The sequence below is a fragment of the Myodes glareolus genome, chromosome 18 (assembly GCF_982192425.1).
Source record: "Myodes glareolus chromosome 18, mMyoGla1.1, whole genome shotgun sequence".
In the NCBI taxonomy this organism is placed as follows: Eukaryota; Metazoa; Chordata; class Mammalia; order Rodentia; family Cricetidae; genus Myodes; species Myodes glareolus.
In genome coordinates this window covers 62,542,515-62,560,735 of record NC_142043.1, presented here as the reverse complement: position 1 = coordinate 62,560,735, position 18,221 = coordinate 62,542,515, and the positions used below count along the sequence as shown (strand labels likewise).

The window sequence follows — 18,221 nt, the reverse complement described above, 5'->3', positions numbered from 1 at the left end:
CAGGGAAAGAACGATCCATGAAGAGACAAGACTGAAACTCGGCTCAGCTTGATTTTATTGTAACCAGTGCTGGACCAAGACTTCTAGGGTCTGGCCCAGATCGTTTTACCTTAGCCGTATTCAAGCACAGCACCCTTTTTGAAGGAAGTATTTAGACAACAATTAACTCAGTCCCAAGTATGCAACAATTTATGACATGTTTGCTTTGAGATTCTTTACAAAGTCCATCTGGCTTCTTAAAAATGGGTACTGTTGACTCAGAGATAGTGCCCAAGATTTAGGGTCTAGGAAGTTTCACTCAGGTAAACATAATGCCGGTGGGTATCTGGATTGGCCTGACTCTAAGATAACGCAGAAGTCACTTAGGCTGTTGTAAAGCACGATCATAAGATTAGGTTTTATGGTCTAAAAACAATATTGTCACTCTCAAGATTGAGGGAAGAAAGTCTTGATAAGTAAAAACATAAATTCTGGGAGACAAGGCAGAGCCTGTCTCCTCCGACAGCAAAGGATCACCAGGCTGTGAAAAGGACATCAATCCTAGCGGTCCAGGAAGAGCAGCTACGCACCTCATTCCATTGAAGAGGCAAGCTGCATGTTAAACTTCCCTTGCTTCTGCTGTGCACAAGACTCTTTGCTCCCTACAGGTTGGCTCACCTGGGGTGGCGAAGCCACAGGTCAGCTGTGGAGGGAACTTCAATAGTATATGCTTGAATCAGGATCTGGATGGGGGACTCGAACCCTGGGGAGGAGATGAGAGAGGAAGCTGCTGACCAGACATGACTTCCTTGGGCAGATCCCCCATGATCTAGATCAGAGGTCATAGGTCAATCCTCTTCACTTTCCTGGCACTGAGGTCAAGGGCTCGGGAGTTCTGCTGGGCATTACCTTCTGGTGTTGGGAATGGAGAATGCAGAGAGTGATTTAGGGGTGGAAGAATGGTTGAGGAAGTCACAGTTGGCGTCTTAGAAGCCAGTATGGTCCTTGTCACTCTCAAGAACCAGGCACGACACATGCCCACTGTGGGGTGGACATCTTTGGGTCCTAGAACCTCCTTGGTTGCAGGCTCAATTTGGGATCAAGCCTTTGGGTTTGGTTTCTTCCTGTCTCCTCTGTTGTGTGACACATTTGGGAGGGGGTCCTTAAGCTGACGGCATTGCCCTCAGGTCCAATGTCAGTCACTCCCTGGGAGTGGTTTTATTTTTATCTATCTATCTATCTATCTATCTATCTATCTATCTATCTATCTATCTATCTATCTATCTATCTATCTATCTATCTATTGGCTTTAGGTGCGCTAATGTGAGGGTAGCAGTAAGGGACTTTTAGCAGGAGGGTTCTGAGACAGGTGTATGCCGGATACTTAATTGAACTCAGATCCAACAGGGGTCCCCGACCCTCTACCCCAGGCTGCCTTTGTGGTTTAGGGTTTGGAGACAAGGCTTTATGCTTTGCCGGCGATCCTACCCTCAGACCGCAAATGCCATTATTCTGAGCGTTTGTCACTAGGTGTTCTGAGGAGGCTGACTGACCCACGGGTGGAGCATCACAGGGGGCCCAGTACATGCTTGGCTTCACGTTCTCAGTTGCAGCTGCCATGCAATCAGGTTGAGTGACGCAGAGTGCGGGGCGGGCCATTCAGGCTGCGCCTAGCCCCGAGATGCGGGGCAGGGCTGCCGTCCTGCGCAGTTGCGCAGAGTGACGCTGGGGTGCGCGGCCTCTGAGCAGGTATCCGGTGCTGGTGAAGGGGCGCTGACCCAGCATCTGGAGAGGAAATGCGGGTTCAGTCGGGGGAAGGGAGTGCTGGTTGCAGGGGGTCAGGCGGAAGGCAGAGGGTGCTCCTCGGCATCGGGAGGGAGTGCGAGGTGCGGAGTGTGCGGGTTGCTGTGTCCTCTGAGTGTGACTGAAGAAAGTGCAAAGATTGAATCTTGGACCTTGGTGCGGGCATGGACTGGAGTGCGGTCGGCTCTCTGATGCAGAGATTTCTTCTTGGGTGGGGGAAGGTTGTGCCCTGGGATAGGGGCATAAGTTGCGGGTTGAGGGGCTGCAGGGTTTGCACGGGCTCTGAAGCTAGTACACTGTGCAGACTCAATGTCAGCTGGTGTAATCTGTGCCCACATCATGGTACAGCTCTCGGCTCATGCTCTGGACCCTCACAGGGGACTGGAGATTAGCTCCTGTGCCCTTTCGTGTGTCTAGTTGTTTATCCTAACCGAAGTGCTTCCCGGGTTAGTATGCCCGAGGATGCCTGGGGAGCAAGCAGAGAACTAGCGGGAAGCCTGAATGCCATAGCATTCACACTGAGTAAGGTAGGGAAGGTGTCATATGTCCCAGTCACCGGCCAGGGCCCACAAGTTCCTCCCCGCACCACGCAATAAAGTCTCTTATGTTTTCTGATACATCTGTGCTCTGGGATGGGTGGGATGTCCAGATACACCCTGGGTCCAGAGGTCCTGAGCTCAAATGCCAGTTTGGAAGATGTTCCCAGAGTCTGATTGCATTTGGCTAAACATCCATTCCTAATGAGGGTTATCTCAGCACGAGCTGTACTCCATTGCTGTGGGGCTGTAGGGGAGGGTGTGCCACTGCCACCCCCCCAAACACTTCTGAGTCCTTTTCTGTCTCTACTAGTGACAAAATGAGGTGGGGTGGGGAGAGGATGGCAGATCAAGGGGCCAGAGCATCTGCTTGAAGCAACTGTAGCCACAGTTCAGCCCTAAGAGCCCTGGGGAAGGAGTGCTGACCAGCAACTGGGCAGAGAAACAGCTTGGGGACCTGGTGTTGGAGAAGAGATGTTCGGCGCAGGGAGAGGCTGAGGTGTGGGTTGGTTTTTGCCCCTTGGCAACCCTTCTTCTATGCCTGCTGGAGCAGTGGAATGAGGGGTGATTATCATCACAGAACAACATTAGGGGAGTTAGGGGATACATTTCAGGAAGCCCACAGGACTAAATACTTTTTTTTTTCTTTTGAGACAGGGTTTCTCTGTGTAGTCCTGGCTGTCCTGGAACTAGATTTGCAGACCAGGCTGGCCTTGAACTCAGAGACTGACTTGCCTCTGCCTTCCAAGTGCTGGGATTAAAGGTGTGCACCACCACGGATTTCCCTGAGAAAACCTGGCAGCTTTTTGTAGCCTCAGCCAAGCAGAGCCAGGGAGGAAGGGTTTGCATCAACAGGATGACTGTCTTGAACAGCTGACTTCTCAGGATGTAGCAGTATGGTACTTCCCAAAACCTACTTTGTGGGCAGCAAAGGCTTTTGTTTTCCTTTTGGAAAATGAAAGAAGCCAACTGAGTTCTGTAATCACGAGATGAAGCCACAGGGCACACACCAGGGCGTGTGGTGGCCACAGGAGGTCGTCTCCCTCTTCTGATCTGGGCGCTCATTCGGGGAGCTGGTGAATGGCCGAGCTATGGAGACACCTGAGATTGCAGCCATTAGGATTGGACTCCGAGGGCCCTCATCTGCATATGTGTTTGTAGACTGCCCAAGGCGCTAGAACTCTGGAAGCGTGGAGAGATGTCCAGCCCGACAGGGGGAAATAGATGAAGACCACAGAGGAAAGAGGTGGGTGTTCCTCTAAGAACTACAGCCTGACCTTCCTCTTTCGGATGCATTTCAATACCTCTCTCTCACCCCCAGCCTCGTAAATGAGAAAAGACTTCCCTGAAGACATCTAGAAATCTCTCTCTGGGGGTGAATCTAGAACTGTGAACGATGGAGTCCTTAGACCGGAGAACGGGTGCTGAGCAAGAGGAAGGCTTTGGGATGGAGGCCAGGAGGGCCACCGATCTGGGCATGGTCCCCAATCTCCGGCGAAGCAATAGCAGCCTTTCCAAGAGCAGGAGGCTTCTGTGCCCCTTCCTTGAGAAGGTAGGCTTCCATTGGCTGATTTGTTACATCATGGGCCACAGAAGCAGCCCAGCGGTCACCGCTGGTTAGGTTACCCTGGGCTAGTCAAGGCAGTCAGTGACCATAAGGTAGGCTCATTTCTTACCTGGGTCTACCCACCTCAGGGCCTCCAACCCAGAAATGCCCTTTGGGAGAGGAGAGCCAGGGATGTGATACGACACCAGCCAGATTGCTTACTGAATATTGCCCAGCTACAGCCGTGTCCCCTTCTCCACTGCTTGAGAAATGGCCAGGCAGACACTGAGGCCCCGTGCCAGATAACGGAAGAAACCCTCACTTCTCTTTCTCAATTGTGCAATAACTTTAGTTCCTGTCTTTCTGCGGAGTCCAGGGGCATCACATCAGGCCCCAGGCCAGTGTCACCAAAAACCCTTGAGTAATCATGTTGAAAGTGCATTTGAGTTTGTGCTCAGGCAGGCGAGAGGGTGGCTTCAAAGCCAGGTACCGGGTACCAGCCAGGTTTTCACCCCAGATTTTCTATTCATATTATACAATTCCCAAGGAAAGCAAGCTGTAAAGTGCTGAGCACAAAGTATCCCCAAAAGAAAATGTTTGCATAGTCTCATCCCTGTCTTCTGAGTACACACCCAGAACTCAAGCAAGGGTGCTTTTAAGTTTTAAGGTGGCTTCGGGTCCCTCAATGGAAGCTGGTCAGGGGACAGAGAGGTGTCTAAGGGAGGCCTGGGGACTTTATAATGTCAACATGTTCTTTTTGACTCCCAGCAAGAAAACCTCAGCTCATGGATTCCTGAAAACATCAAGAAGAAGGAATGTGTGTATTTCGTGGAAAGTTCCAAGCTCTCCGATGCGGGGTAAGTGGCATGGCTTTGATGAAGGTCTCTGAGCCATTTCTCCTGGTACGGTGAGCATGGCTGATCAGACCCGCTTATGCGGCCTCAACCAGGGCCAGCAAAGGGGCATCTGGGATTCATGCCAGGCTGAGAATCTCCCCATCCCATCTCAGGAGACACTTGGAGAACATGCCCAGTCCATCTCCTTCACATCCCTAAGAATTCTTTGGGGGCCTGGGATGTGCTTTGCAAAGAGGTTGGCCTATAGCCGAGGGTGACCTGTACAGAGTCTCGCTGTGGCTGTGCATTCAGATCAAGCCCAGCAGGCCAGGGCTCCATGACATGTCTGTGGAGCTTCTTGGTTTCCAAAGAGTCAGGGATCCAGGAACTGTAGGGACCTAGGGGCAGTCCACAGACCAAATGTCCTTAAAAGCAGCGTCAGAGGGTTCTGCTGCTGCAGGGTCTCTGGGTCACCTTCTCTCCCGTCACTTAGCCCACAGTGAGACTATGGTCTCTGAGACCAGGATGGAGGTGTTAGCGGTCGCTCCAGGCAGCTGGATATTGTTGTTCTCCAGGTGGGACCGCCTGCAGGTGGGGCCAGTCAGAGGGACTGCAGCACTCTTAGATACTGCTCTCTGAGGCGGGGGTCCCTGAGACGGAACTGGGTGATGATCTATGTTGTAGCCCCCTTCAACCACCTACTCTTTTCCTTTTCTCGTGGAGACCTCCTCCTCACTCCTCAAGGCCAATGGCAGGTACCACCTCTGCAGTGTAGTCTTCCTGGATTCCACACCTGGGTCACCCCCACTGTAGCTTATAGCTTCACACCAGGAACGCTACTGTACCCAGGAAGCAATCAGTTTCCAGCAAAGTTCCCTGAAAAATAACAGAGCAAAACCATGTCTGTCCTAAAAACCACACAGACTTCTTTTCAGTCGTTCTGAAAGTGATGTGATGTCTCCTGGGGCTCCACACTGCAAAATAGGAGCATGACTATGTATTCCATGCAAATGCTATGACTCATGAGAGGGATTTGAGTGTCCTGGGATTTCTGTATCTGCGGAGCCTAGAATCCATTATCTATGGACACTGAGGGACCGACCAACACAGAAAGGGACCAGGGGCTCCATGTGGAAAGAACAGCCCTCTTTACACCCCAGGGGTAAAGGCACAGGGCACAGCTCCGTGTGCCTCCCACATACTGGCTTTGCTCAGAAGCTGGGTACTTAGCTTCCCTCCCTGAGGCTAGGTGGGTCTTAGAGAGAAAGTAAACGCCGCCTCAGTCAATGCGGTCTATGTGAGTTTGGGGGTCCCCAAGGCCATCCCACATGCTCATTGAGAGTTGAGAGCTCTACATGGTGGTTCTTAAAGTGGAGGGTCGTGGCTGTAATAGGTATTACCTTCTCCAGTTGCCTGTGCTGGGCCTCTGCCCTAGAAGTGAGAGAGACTCTGTCTTATCTGCTGTTTATTTCCATGAAGAGACATCATGACCAAGGCAATATATTTTATAAAAGCAGTTAATTGGGGCTTGTTTGCAGTTTCAGAGGGTAAGTGTGTGATCATCATGTTGGGGAGCATGGCAGCAGGTGGCAGACATGGTGCTAGAGCAGTAGCTGAGAGCTTCCATGTTTAGACAACAACCGTGAGGGGAGAGAGAGAGAGAGAGAGAGAGAGAGAGAGAGAGAGAGAGAGAGAGAGAGGAAAAGTGTGGGATTCTTAATCCTTCCTGAATAGTTCCACCATCTGGGAACCAAGGATTCAAATATATGAGCCCATGGCCATTCTCATTCAAACCACCACAGAGTCTGTATGTACTGCCAATCCCGTGGCCACCTAGTTGCAAACCAGAAGGAACACCAATGTTCAGCAAGTATCATAGCAGTAGGATAGACCTGGTCAGTAGGAGTCCTGTTCTCAGCCCAGGTTTGGATACGACCTTTGCCTCAGCCATATCTCATCTTCTGTAGGACTCAGTATGTGATGCTTGCCTCTTTTCTTTCGTTCTGGGCTTCTACGGTATGTATTTGATTTCTAATCTGGAAATGATTACAGATTTAAAGAAAAGATGTGCCAGCCCCCTTGTCCCAATAGCTCTCTTCCGTATAATGGTGCTGTGTCAAAACCGAGAGCTCAGCCTTGGTCAGAGGGCGCCCCGTGTCCTCTCATCTCAGGTGTAACACATATAACCACGCACCCAGAATGCACACAGCTCGGCTCCCACAGAGACGGCCCTATGTAGTCACCCCCGACCCATTCTCACCTTCTAGTAACCAGTACTCCAATCTTCATATACATTTCCATTTGTCAGTTGGAGAAAGTCATAGGAATGGAGTCATACACCTCCAGGTCTGTGTCACTACATACACATGGCACCACACAGTGGGGGCCTGTGCCCTTTGACACGTAGCCTTTGAGCGCCATTCATGTTTCCACACCAACTCTTTCACTGTTGAGCAATTCTCTAATTGTATATACTTGAGGTGTGACTTTGTAGATAATAACCAGGTCCTGATTTTTGCTTGTTTGTTTTGTTCTTTAATCCCATCTGTCTGTCTGTCTTTCTCTGTAGACCAGACTGGCCTACAGATCTATCTGCCTGCCTTAGCCTTCCAAGTGATGGTGCCTGTTGTAGTCTCTGTTTTTCAATGGGTGATGTGGGATTCCCCGCTGTGTGCTGTGATTACCATTAATGAATAAGGAAACTGCTTTAGACCTACAGCAGGGCAGAATTTAGCTAGGCAGGGAAAACTAAGCTGAATGCTGGCAGAAAGAAGGGTGGAGTCAGAGAGAAGCAATGGAGTTGCCTCCAGGGTCAGACTGCCGAAACTTTGCCAGTAAGACACTGCCACGTGGTGATACTCAGGTCAATAGAAATGGGTTAAATTACTATGTAAGAGTTAGCCAATAAAAAGTTAGAGCTAATGGGCCAAGCAGTGATTTAATTAATACAGTTTCTGTGTGGTTGTTTCGGGGCTGAGCAGCCGGGAACCAAAAAGCGATCTCCTCCAATAAATGGGTATATATAGACCACTTACACTTAATATAATTATTGCTGCTTGAGAGCTTAAACCCACCATTTTATTTTTTTCTCTTTTCTTTCTGTTTCGGTTCAGCTTCTTTGTGATAGCTGTGGTTATTGAAGTTACATAACAAAATGTGTTACAATCCGCAAGTGTTGGTAGGCTGAGAGTTACAGGAGTGTGTAGAAACACCTCCTTTTACTCCTCACTTACAATTGTCTAGAATACCATGTTTGACCCAGTTCAGCAATCAAACATTATTTTAAAACTCAAGAGAAATAAAATGTATTTACTCACATTTTCACTCTTTCTATTGTTCCGTCTTCCTCCCCAATGCTCAGAATGTCTTTGTCCTTTCACTTCTGTTTAGATAACTTCCTTTAAAAGTTGTTTTTAAAAAGAGGGTTTCATGTAGCCCAGGTTGGCCTTGAACTCCCTATGTAGCTGAAGGTGACCTTGAACTTGAACTAATCTTCTTGCCTCTAGCTCTACCTCCTGAATACTTGGGTTGCAGGGGTGCCTTTCAGCATGCTAGGAAGCCCCTGCCAACTGAGCTACACCCCCACCCCCTTTAGCCATTCTTTGGACTTATTCTACTGTTGACAAACCTCCTTAATGGAGTTTAGCTAAGAGCATTCCTTGACTTCTTCATCCCCAATGGGAAGTTTTGCTGGCTATAGAATTCTGGGTTGTAGTTTTTTTAATCTTTCAGCACTGAACTTTTTCTTTTATGGCTTCCATGGCTTCTGATAAAAAGCATGTTGTTCTTAACCTGGGTGTGGTGGCACACGCCTTGAACCCCAGCACTTGGGAGGCAGAGGCAGGCGGATCTCTGTGAGGCTGGAGAGACGGCTCAGCAGTGAAGAGCACTAGCTGCTCTTTCAAAGGACCAGGGTTCAATTCCCAGGACCCACATAGGAGCTCATCTCTGTTTCTATCTCCAGTTCCAGGGAATCTGAGGCCTTCTTCTGGCCTATTTGAGCACCAGGCACACAGGCAGGCAAAATACTCATATGGATTAGAACAACAACAGAAACAAGAAGCTTGCTGGGGAGAGAAATCGGCAGGCGCCATTGTGGCCTTACTACTGTCCAGCTTTTTTTCTCCTTTGGTTTTGGAAGTTTGATGATGTCATCACTTAGCCTGTGTTGCTCTGGGTTCACACTGCTTGACGCTCACTCAGATGTTTGGACCTGTAGGTTTATGTGATTGTTTGTTTATTTTGAAAGCACACACGGGAAGCTGTGAGAACCCGTGTTAAAAAAAAACCGTGAACTTCCTCTGAACTGTGGGTGGGGCAGCATGCAGAATGTTCTCCCCCACAAGGTGGCCTTCTAGAAAGAATTGCGCGAACCATGATCAGTGAATGCGCTTGGAAACGAGGATGTGCAGGGAATCCCCGTGGCACGTCCACATTATCTCTGTGGGAAAGGCAAAGGCCTGGAAGGAATATTCTTGGTTCTCATCATATAACCAGAGATGAACAGACATAACACCAGGCATATCGCCTCGCTGTGCCTGTATTTCCTTAAGCTAATTGTGAACATCACCTCATGGTTTACTGGCTTTAGTAACAGAAATGAGAAGGACTTTGTCTGTACCGCTCTTGAACTCGAATGCCCTGAGCCCTTGGTTGCTCCACGCAGATCTTTGGTGTTTTGATCCACAGAGACATAACCTGGTTGGCTGAGGCTGGGTCAACAGAAAAGTTAGGACATTTTTTTTTAATTATTTATTTATTATGTATACAATATTCTGTCTGCGTGTATGCCTGCAGCCCAGAAGAGGGCACCAGATCTCACTACAGATGGCGGTGAGCTACCATGTGGTTGCTGGGAATTGAACTCAGGACCTTTGGAAGAGCAGGCAAAGCTCTTAACCTCTGAGCCATCTCTCCAGCCCAGGACATTATTTCTTCACGTGGCTTTGTAGGCTTGCTTGACTTTTCTTTCTCTCCGGGGACTCTGCCTGCTGGTCCCCATGGTTCTGTGTTGCTGTGATTCTATTTTGGCTTATTTTCTCCCTCTTGGTCATTACCCTTTTGCAGCGCCGAGATTTCCAGTTGCTGTACTCTGTCTCTCTAGAAGCTGCACTTTGAGTTCAGGGTATTTTTAGTCGCTCGTCGGAGCATTTTTAACCTGGTTGCTGCAAAGTCCTCCCCAGATGACTCCCGCACCTGGCCCATCCTGGTGAGAGTGTCTGGCGTGACTGACTTGCTTGGTGTGACTAATGATTTTTCTGGCTTCTGTATTTTAGCTGGCTCTGACCCTGTCTGAAGGAGGGAGGGGCAGCGTCTCGTTATTGCCACATGGGAAAAGTTCAAAGGCCAAGGCCACTCACTGGCTGTCCTTGTTTGGTTCCTGGCTGATGCCACCTGCCTGGGGTGGAGGGGCAAGAATGCCTCATACTCACTGCCTACATGGTCCCCTTGACACTCAGGCAGGGTGTCTTGTCCCTGCTGAGTGGGATGAGTGTCCTGGCTCTCCTCTGGGTCCCCTGATGTCACTGTAGAGAGCGGCAGAGGCATTTCATTCCCGTGATCATCTTGGTGTCTTCACAGGAAGGTAGTGTGTGAATGTGGCTACACCCGTGAGCAGCACTTGGAGGCCGCCATCAAGTCTCACACCTTTCAGGGCAAGGAATGGGACCCCAAGAAGCATGTCCACGAGATGCCTACAGATGCCTTTGGCGACATCGTCTTCACAGGCCTGAGTCAGAAAGCGGGAAAGGTGGGTTCCATTATAGTCATTCTTCACCACGTTGGTCCCTGTGACCCTGTAGCAGATTTCCTGGAGGGAGGGGAGAGAATGAGAGTAGGCATCTCGGTGTGTGGAACCCACTATCCACCGAGGAACGGCATGGGGTGGTGTGCACTCTTCAGGCAAACGAGAGGCCTGTAAGCAGAAGGAGGAGCCCTAAGGGAGGACATCCTAAGGGAGGTATGGGCTCATTGTCCATCTGGGTCTAGGAGAAGGAGAAGAACAACTCAGGACCTAGCACAGACGTGGTTGGCTTCTGAATAGTGGCAAGGGAAGGGAGGGGGAGGGTGAAGCCCCACGTGGGAAGCGGAGGCAGGAGTCCCTGCAGGTGGCTGTACCCTGGGCAGGAGGTGACACAGGTGCAGGAGGATGTCCTGTCATCTGGTCTCAGGTCAGGAAGAGTGGGGTGGAGAGGTCTCATCTCTAGCTCAAAGGTGTGATAGGCAGAGCCACGGTGGGTTTGAAACCAGCTGATCCCCAGTCCAGGTTCCTAACCTGACAGCCTCCTGGCTCCAGCTGCTTCTCCAAGGGCAATGACAGGGAGAGTCCCGAGCCAGGGACAGTTAGTGGTGGGGGTTCTTACACTTGTTAAGGAGAATAATAAGGTATGTCCTGACCGCAGTGAATCCCTCCCTGGGTGTGTGTGTGTGTGTGTGTGTGTGTGTGTCCCCACCACTACTTTCTTGTCCCATGACAAAGGCGGTTTCTGGAGTAAGGATTGATTCCGGCTTACGGTGTGAAGAGATGCAGTCCATTATAGTGGAGTTCCAGGTGCTTGAAGCCGTGGGGTGGGGGTTGCTGGTTGCATCTTGGTGAACCAAGAGACACAGAGAGAGAGAGAGAGAGAGAGATGAGAGATGAGGAGGAAAGCCGGGCTGTCTTCACCAAATCTTGCTCCCCAGTGACTAGCAATCCACTTCCCCCAGACAGATGCCACCTCCTAAAGGTTCCACAGCATCTCCTCCCTCCAACTAAAGATTAGATGTGCAAATACATGCGCCTGTGGGGGAACATTTCATATTTAAACTACAGCACCCACAATGTGGATCCTTAGCCCCTTTCCTTCCGGACATCATGTGGTTTACAGTCCAAAGGGAAAGGCCATGAGAGGATGGTCCTGGACACCGGCTCAGCCTTGTGAGAACAAACGCAGTGAGGGCTGGCAGGAAGCAGCCACTGTGGTATCAATTAGATTCTTTGTTGTTATGCTGTGATCTGCCTGCTCTAGAGGTTTCTAATGTCCCTTTGGATTTCACATTGTCCATCATCCTGCCCATTATGGGTCCCTCAGGTGGATCCTAGTCAAACTGAATCTCCTTAGACAGTTGATTTAGCTAGAGTGGAAAAGTCCATGGTGGGATGTGGGCAGCAGTGCTTGTCTGGCATACATGGGTCTCTGGATTCCATCCCCAGAGCATGCACACACACGCACATGCGCACACATGCATGCACTCATGCACACACATATGCATGCACACAAATATGTATGCACACACAAAAACATGCATACATATGTGTACATGCACACACATACACACATATACATGCCTGCACACATGCAAGCACACACATGCATGCACATATACACATGCATGTGTGCACACACACAAATACACATACTCATGGATACAAGCAAATACATATGCACACAGGCACACAGGCACACACAAATACATGCATGCACACACACATATACAAGTGCACGCATGCAAACACACGAAATCCATCATGAGCTTAGGGTGTTCTGGAGTGTGAAGCCAGGGGGCTGCCACCTTCCATCCCCCCACCCTACCCAGGGGCAGACAATGTGTACACAGAGCAGGGCCAAACCCAGAAAAGTCAGTAGCAGGTCAGGGGCTAGCAGAGGGCAGCCAACACCGGGAGTGTGAGGAGAACAGGAAGCAGATGGGGGAGAGGTCAAACCACATGGAGGAGCCAGTGCAGGGGGTAGCAAAGGATGGTGTTTGTGGGGGGTGGTCTGAGGTGCTCCCTAAGCAAAGAGGATGAGGAAAGAGGAAGTATGGGAGAGGGAGCTGGAGCTAGGGGTTTTGTAAAGAATCTTCTAGATTTACCTAGGGAGCCTCTGTACTTGGGCCTCAGCTCCTCTTTCTTCTTACAACCTATGTCTTGACTATACACTGCTGGCTACTTTTCTTCCTGGGTGTGAATTCAAGGTGTCCAGCCCCAGGCTGAGCAGGCAGGGCACAGGTGACCTCAGTCTGTGTTGAGTGTGAAGGCTGAAGCCATTCTCTCAGGGTTCCTTCACTGTCTCCTGGCGGGTGACCTCACTATCCCCTGTGCAGTGTCCTTGTGCCTTGTAAGGTTCCCTTGCTGTGTCTCCTGCAAGGTGTTCTCACCAGCCCATGATTCCCCTGCAGTATGTCCGGGTCTCCCAGGACACGCCCTCCAGTGTCATCTACCAACTCATGACCCAGCACTGGGGCCTGGATGTCCCTAACCTCCTCATCTCGGTGACTGGTGGAGCCAAGAACTTTAACATGAAGCTGAGACTGAAGAGCATCTTCCGGAGAGGCCTGGTCAAGGTGGCCCAAACCACAGGTGAGTGCTTAGGCCCCGCCCAGGCCATGAGTATAGCTCAGGATGAAGGATAGCTTTGGGGATCAATGTTATGGGTACTGGAAACTCTTGGGGGTAGCTGAGTTTACATCCAGGCCTGGGTCAGATTCCTTGGGTCCCTCATCTACAGGCAGCCCTTCCCTTGATGCTCAGCTGCCTCTCAGCTCACACTACTCATTTCCCTGACATTTATAGTCGCATGGCCACTGCCGTGTGCTAATGGGCTAAGTTAAAAAAAAAAAAAAGATTTCATTTTACTTAATGCCTGTGTATCTGCGTGTGTGTGTGTGTGTGTGTGTGTGTGTGTGTGTGTGTGTGTGTGAATGTTACCTGTGCTCAGATGCCTGTGGAAGACTGATGATGACATTGGATCCCCTGGAGCTGGAGTTAGTTATTGGTGGTTGTGAGCCTCCTGACATGGGTTCTAGGATCAGAACTTAGGTTCTCTGAAACAGCAGCCAGTACTCATAAGTACTACTGTCTCTCCAGACCCTAGATTTTATTTTATTTTAATGTCCACATCACACGAGTCTTTGAGGCACTCATTTCAAAGGTCTGGCCAGCAGTGTGCAGTGAGCTCACCACCCAAGCAACAGCAGATGGATCTTGGCTCATGAAGCAGCAATGAGAGCTCTGCCCACATGCCCTCTCTTTAGGGCTCAGGCAGGACCAGCAGATCCCACTTGTCACTTGCTGCTCTATAGGTAGAACCAATTCACTCAGCCCTGACATTCTTACCCTGGCCAGCATGCAATGCACCCCTGAGGGTAGGGGAGACAGTGACAGTAGGTGTGTCTCCTGTAGGGGCCACCGTAAGCCACGTGGCTTTAGGCATATAGTCATCTGTTAGGAGTAGGGCCAAGGAATGGGGAGCGTGGACATTATCTACCATTCTCAGGTCTCAGATACTGAGAGGAAGGTGGAAAGCAACAGGTCCTTCAGATCCTGTGTGCTCCTCAGCCCGGAACAGAGAGAAGGCAGAGGGGCATGAGAGGCCTGCAGAGAGATTGGGGGGGGGGTCTTTCCTACTGTCATCTTTGCAATGTGGGGAGCTCAGGTCTCAGAAAGGCATCAGGAAGATAGTGTCACAATACAGTATCTCCCCCTTAATCCTGCTTTAGAGACATATCTGCCAGTGTACTTGATGAGGTCCCATGTCAGGAGCACAGTGGGACTCTGGGTGTCACTACTGGCTTGACAAGAGGCATATTGGAGCCTAGAGGCATGGCCCGTCTCTTTCCCCAGGGGCCTGGATCATCACTGGAGGGTCCCACACGGGTGTGATGAAGCAGGTGGGTGAGGCCGTCCGGGACTTCAGCCTGAGCAGCAGTTGTAAAGAAGGAGACGTCATCACTATTGGCGTAGCCACATGGGGCACCATCCACAACCGAGAGGGGCTGGTCCACCCCACGGTGAGTAGCCAGTCCAGAGTGAGCCTGGGTCAGAGGAGGAAGGCTGGGAGCAGAGGGAGAGGAGCCCAACTCTCTACAAAGACTGCAGGGAGCTTGCTGGGTGTCAGTGTAAGTGTCGGGGAAGGATGTGGTGCTGCAGGGCACGGGTCTGACTTAGGTAATGTAATACCTCGGACACAGTGAGCAGGGTGGGTGGCTAACATGGACATCCATAAGATCACAGGAGGGATCCACATGCTGGTTATTACCAGGTCGAGGTACATCTCAAGAGTCATGTGGATAAGCAATGGGCTTCAAGGAAAGGGAGTGACCGACTAGGACCACACAGTCAAGCAAGAATGGGAGTTAGATTGAGCCAGCTTTCTGACCACAAAGTTTGAGCTTTTAGCTTTGAACCTCTATGCTCAGAGGCCTCCAGCCTAGAATTCCACAGAGCTGTGGTTTCTGGCAGTCAGCAGCAAGTTGGGCTACCCTTTAATGCTATACCCAGAGCTTGACTCAGCAGCTACTGAAGAATGGAGACTTGAGTTGGATAACTTGGTTTACTAAGGGGGATTTTCTAAAGACATTTGACTCTGTACTATTGAGGACACAGACATTTCATTCACCATCAAGGAAATCTGGGGACAACATAGTCTGTGGCTAGAGAAGGTTCCTGTCACTGCTGATGAGTGTGCCTGGCCCAGGGTGCAGTCTTGATCTTTCTTTTGTGTCAGAATCATGGAGTGTCTCCCTGGGCAGGATGGGCCAACTGTTCTGTTTTGCACATCCATTTTATGGTGTAAGACTGGGTCTAAGGGAGGCTGGGGGAGTTCTGAGTTGAGAACCTTCTGGTTGTTCCACTGTTCCATTCTCTGTGGACAGTAGACAAGGTGTCCAGTCCAGCAGATTAGTCTCCTGGGGTCTCATAAAGCATGATCAGACACCTGGTGGCAGAAAGCAATTCACTTATTCACCTACAGTTAGATGTCACTCTCCCACTGCACAGATACCACCACTCGGCCCCAGTGAAGATGAAGTTATACTATTCTGGGACTCTTATGCGGACCCTTCCTGTCCTTTTAACATCTGGTGATTCTGGAAGTTACAGATAATTCGGGTTGATTTTCTCCTGGTTAGATTCTTAACATCACAGCTGCAAAGGCCCTTTCTCCAAATAAGGGGCCACAAGCAGATTCTTGGTCTTAGGACTTGGTATCTTTAGGGGGACATTATCCAAGCTATTAGACCTCCCATTTCCAGAATACGGGTATGACTTTTTACCAACCTGTGTGAGTCTCCCTTGGTCATCTGCAGGGAGGCTTCCCCGCTGAGTACATGCTGGATGAGGAAGGCCAAGGGAATCTGACCTGCCTAGACCCCAACCACTCCCACTTCATCCTGGTGGATGATGGGACCCATGGCCAGTATGGTGTGGAGATTCCGCTAAGGACGAAACTGGAGAAGTTCATATCAGAGCAAACAAAGGAAAGAGGAGGTACACATGAGCGTGCTTCTGGGGGCGTTTGGGGCAGAGAGAACTGAGACTTCCTGTATCAGAGCCATTGCTGGCTGCATTGTACGTGGAGGTGAGATCGCATCACACCCGCATTGGTTTCCTGGGTCCCTGTCTGCTTCTTCATGGGGCCCTTGGGGACCTGTTTTCTCTTGCGGCCTTAATCAGTGGAAATGTGTCAGTGTGGGCTTGTCTGTTTGCTGTCAGTTAATAGAACAGTTGACATTTTCAACTAGAGACAGTTTCAGGCTGGGAAATGAGAAGACGGCATCCAGAACCCATAGCTTGACCTCAGTTGCTTGTGGGGAGGTGGAGTACCTCGTGTGTGAGATGAGGAGAGAGCCCAGGGAGCATGGAGAGGGTTCCAGCTCAGCACCTGGGTTGTTTGGGATGACTCTGGGTAGCAGATTTCAAGCTTCCTAGGGTTTCCTGAGTCAGGGTCCCCAGTGGGGTCTGACCACCCCCACCCTAACATCACCTCCTCCAGGTCTGGGTGGCATAGAACTTGCATGTCCATTAAGTTCCCAAGTATATATGGTGCCTGTGTAGGCACCACACTGGGAGAGCACTGTTTTCACAGGAGAGCCCAGGGTGAGGTGTTTGAAGGCAAGGACCCTTGTTGGCTCTGGGGGGGCTTTGCTACCAGGGGAAGGGACTTCTAATATTACATCTGTTTCTCCTGCCCTCTGGGTGAGATTGAGTAGAAGGGGAGAAGAGACATGAACTATGCCCCACCCCAGCCAATGCCAGATGGGTCGGTGTCCTCATAGAGGTTCCTTGGGCCAGCTTGGATGTCGAGGTATCATAAAAAGAACAGCAGAGAGAGGCAGGGGGGCTAGAGTGGTCCTCTGGTAGAGAAGATGGTGTTTTGTTCCTTTCTGTACAGGAATTTAATTAGGATGGGGTAGGATATAGGTGGAAGGATGGGGTGTGTCGTTAGGTGCAAGGGTCGGGATGTGTAGTGGGTGCAAGGGCAGGCCAGGGATAGGGGTGGAGCAAATGGCCAGGAGGCCTTGGGTTTGCTCTTTTATGGTGCATGAGCAACTTGTCTGCAAGCCGTCATCATTCACCTTCAGCGGCTGCCCGTTAATTGGCCCAGCTGATGCTTCCCCCATGGGATTGGGGGGAAGAAAGCAGCCTCGCATAGTAGGCCTGTGCTTCCCCCAATATTCACATGGGTTCTATGTCTGCCTAGGTGTGGCCATCAAGATCCCCATCGTTTGTGTGGTGTTGGAGGGCGGCCCTGGCACGCTGCACGTGAGTACCAGCTGCTTTGCATCATGGGGCCAGGCCTTGCTGGGGAGGGAGGACTGGTGGAGGCTTTTACTAAAATCTGGCGCCATCACTCGCAACACACACCGCATGCTGCCCTGAGGATATGAAGGGGAGGGAATTCACCACAGGACAGGGATGTTTCCTGGTGGGAGAAGGGACGCCTTACGGTTAGACCCTCATGTGGGAGAGGTGACTTGACATTAGCCCAGGTTGTGGTGGGGTTGCTGGCTCTTTCTTCCCAGAGCCTCTTCAGAAGGCGTTCACCCAGAGTCCCAAGCACTACTCTGAGTCCAGTCCAGTTCCTGGAGCTCAAATCTGGGGTTTTCCTCATGGTCCTGTTATTCCCCTGGGCTTTGGTATTCTGGGTCCACACAGCATCCCTGCGAATGCGTCTGGTCAATGACTGTGCCATGAAGCCTTTTGTTACCGTGCTATTGGGTGTTGAGTGACAAGCTTGAGTCAGGTGTGCCAGCGGCACGCTTCTGGTGCGGCAGCAGCAGCTCTTTTGTCTCTTGAACGGCGTAGTGCCCTAAACCAGTGACGGCTTCCAGAAAGTTCTAGCTTCATAGGCTCGCTCTAGCTGCAAGTGACTTGCAGCCTTCGCTGCCACTGAATGCTGCTGTATTTCAGAAGTGCCAGAGCTGGGTGAGGACTCTGGCCAGCTGACGCTTGGTTCCGCTTTTGCAGACCATCTACAATGCCATCACCAATGGCACACCCTGTGTGATAGTGGAGGGCTCCGGCCGAGTGGCTGACGTCATCGCCCAGGTGGCCGCTCTGCCCGTCTCTGAGATCACCATCTCCCTGATACAGCAGAAGCTCAGCATGTTCTTCCAGGAGATGTTTGAGACTTTCACCGAGAGCAGGATCGTGGAATGGACCAAAAAGGTAAGGCATATAGGCTCACCTGGCTGACTCCCAGACAGACCAGGACTCCAGGAACCTGTAATGGGTCAGAGTGGGTGCACGATTGAGTTTGCAGA

General features: G+C 50.7%; 1 protein-coding gene across 8 annotated transcripts in view; it reads left to right on the top strand.

Annotated features, from left to right (window-relative positions):
• The first annotated feature begins 1,641 nt into the window (after positions 1 to 1,641).
• The window catches only part of Trpm2 (transient receptor potential cation channel subfamily M member 2), a 46,169-nt gene continuing 29,589 nt past the window's right edge, over positions 1,642 to 18,221 (top strand). Inside the window, exons 1-11 of one of the 8 annotated variants that reach the window (XM_087898323.1) lie at positions 1,667 to 1,728; positions 2,976 to 3,081; positions 3,480 to 3,564; positions 3,704 to 3,870; positions 4,633 to 4,721; positions 10,281 to 10,449; positions 12,858 to 13,038; positions 14,302 to 14,468; positions 15,765 to 15,945; positions 17,159 to 17,220; positions 17,926 to 18,126. In XM_087898323.1, coding sequence (XP_087754449.1) covers positions 3,715 to 3,870; positions 4,633 to 4,721; positions 10,281 to 10,449; positions 12,858 to 13,038; positions 14,302 to 14,468; positions 15,765 to 15,945; positions 17,159 to 17,220; positions 17,926 to 18,126 — 1,206 coding nt within the window. In that variant the 5' untranslated portion in view covers positions 1,667 to 1,728; positions 2,976 to 3,081; positions 3,480 to 3,564; positions 3,704 to 3,714. Of the gene's footprint in view, positions 1,729 to 2,975; positions 3,565 to 3,639; positions 3,871 to 4,632; positions 4,722 to 10,280; positions 10,450 to 12,857; positions 13,039 to 14,301; positions 14,469 to 15,764; positions 15,946 to 17,158; positions 17,221 to 17,925; positions 18,127 to 18,221 lie in introns of all 8 variants that reach the window. The other 7 variants (XM_087898321.1, XM_087898324.1, XM_087898320.1 and 4 more) reach the window with 7 other exon arrangements.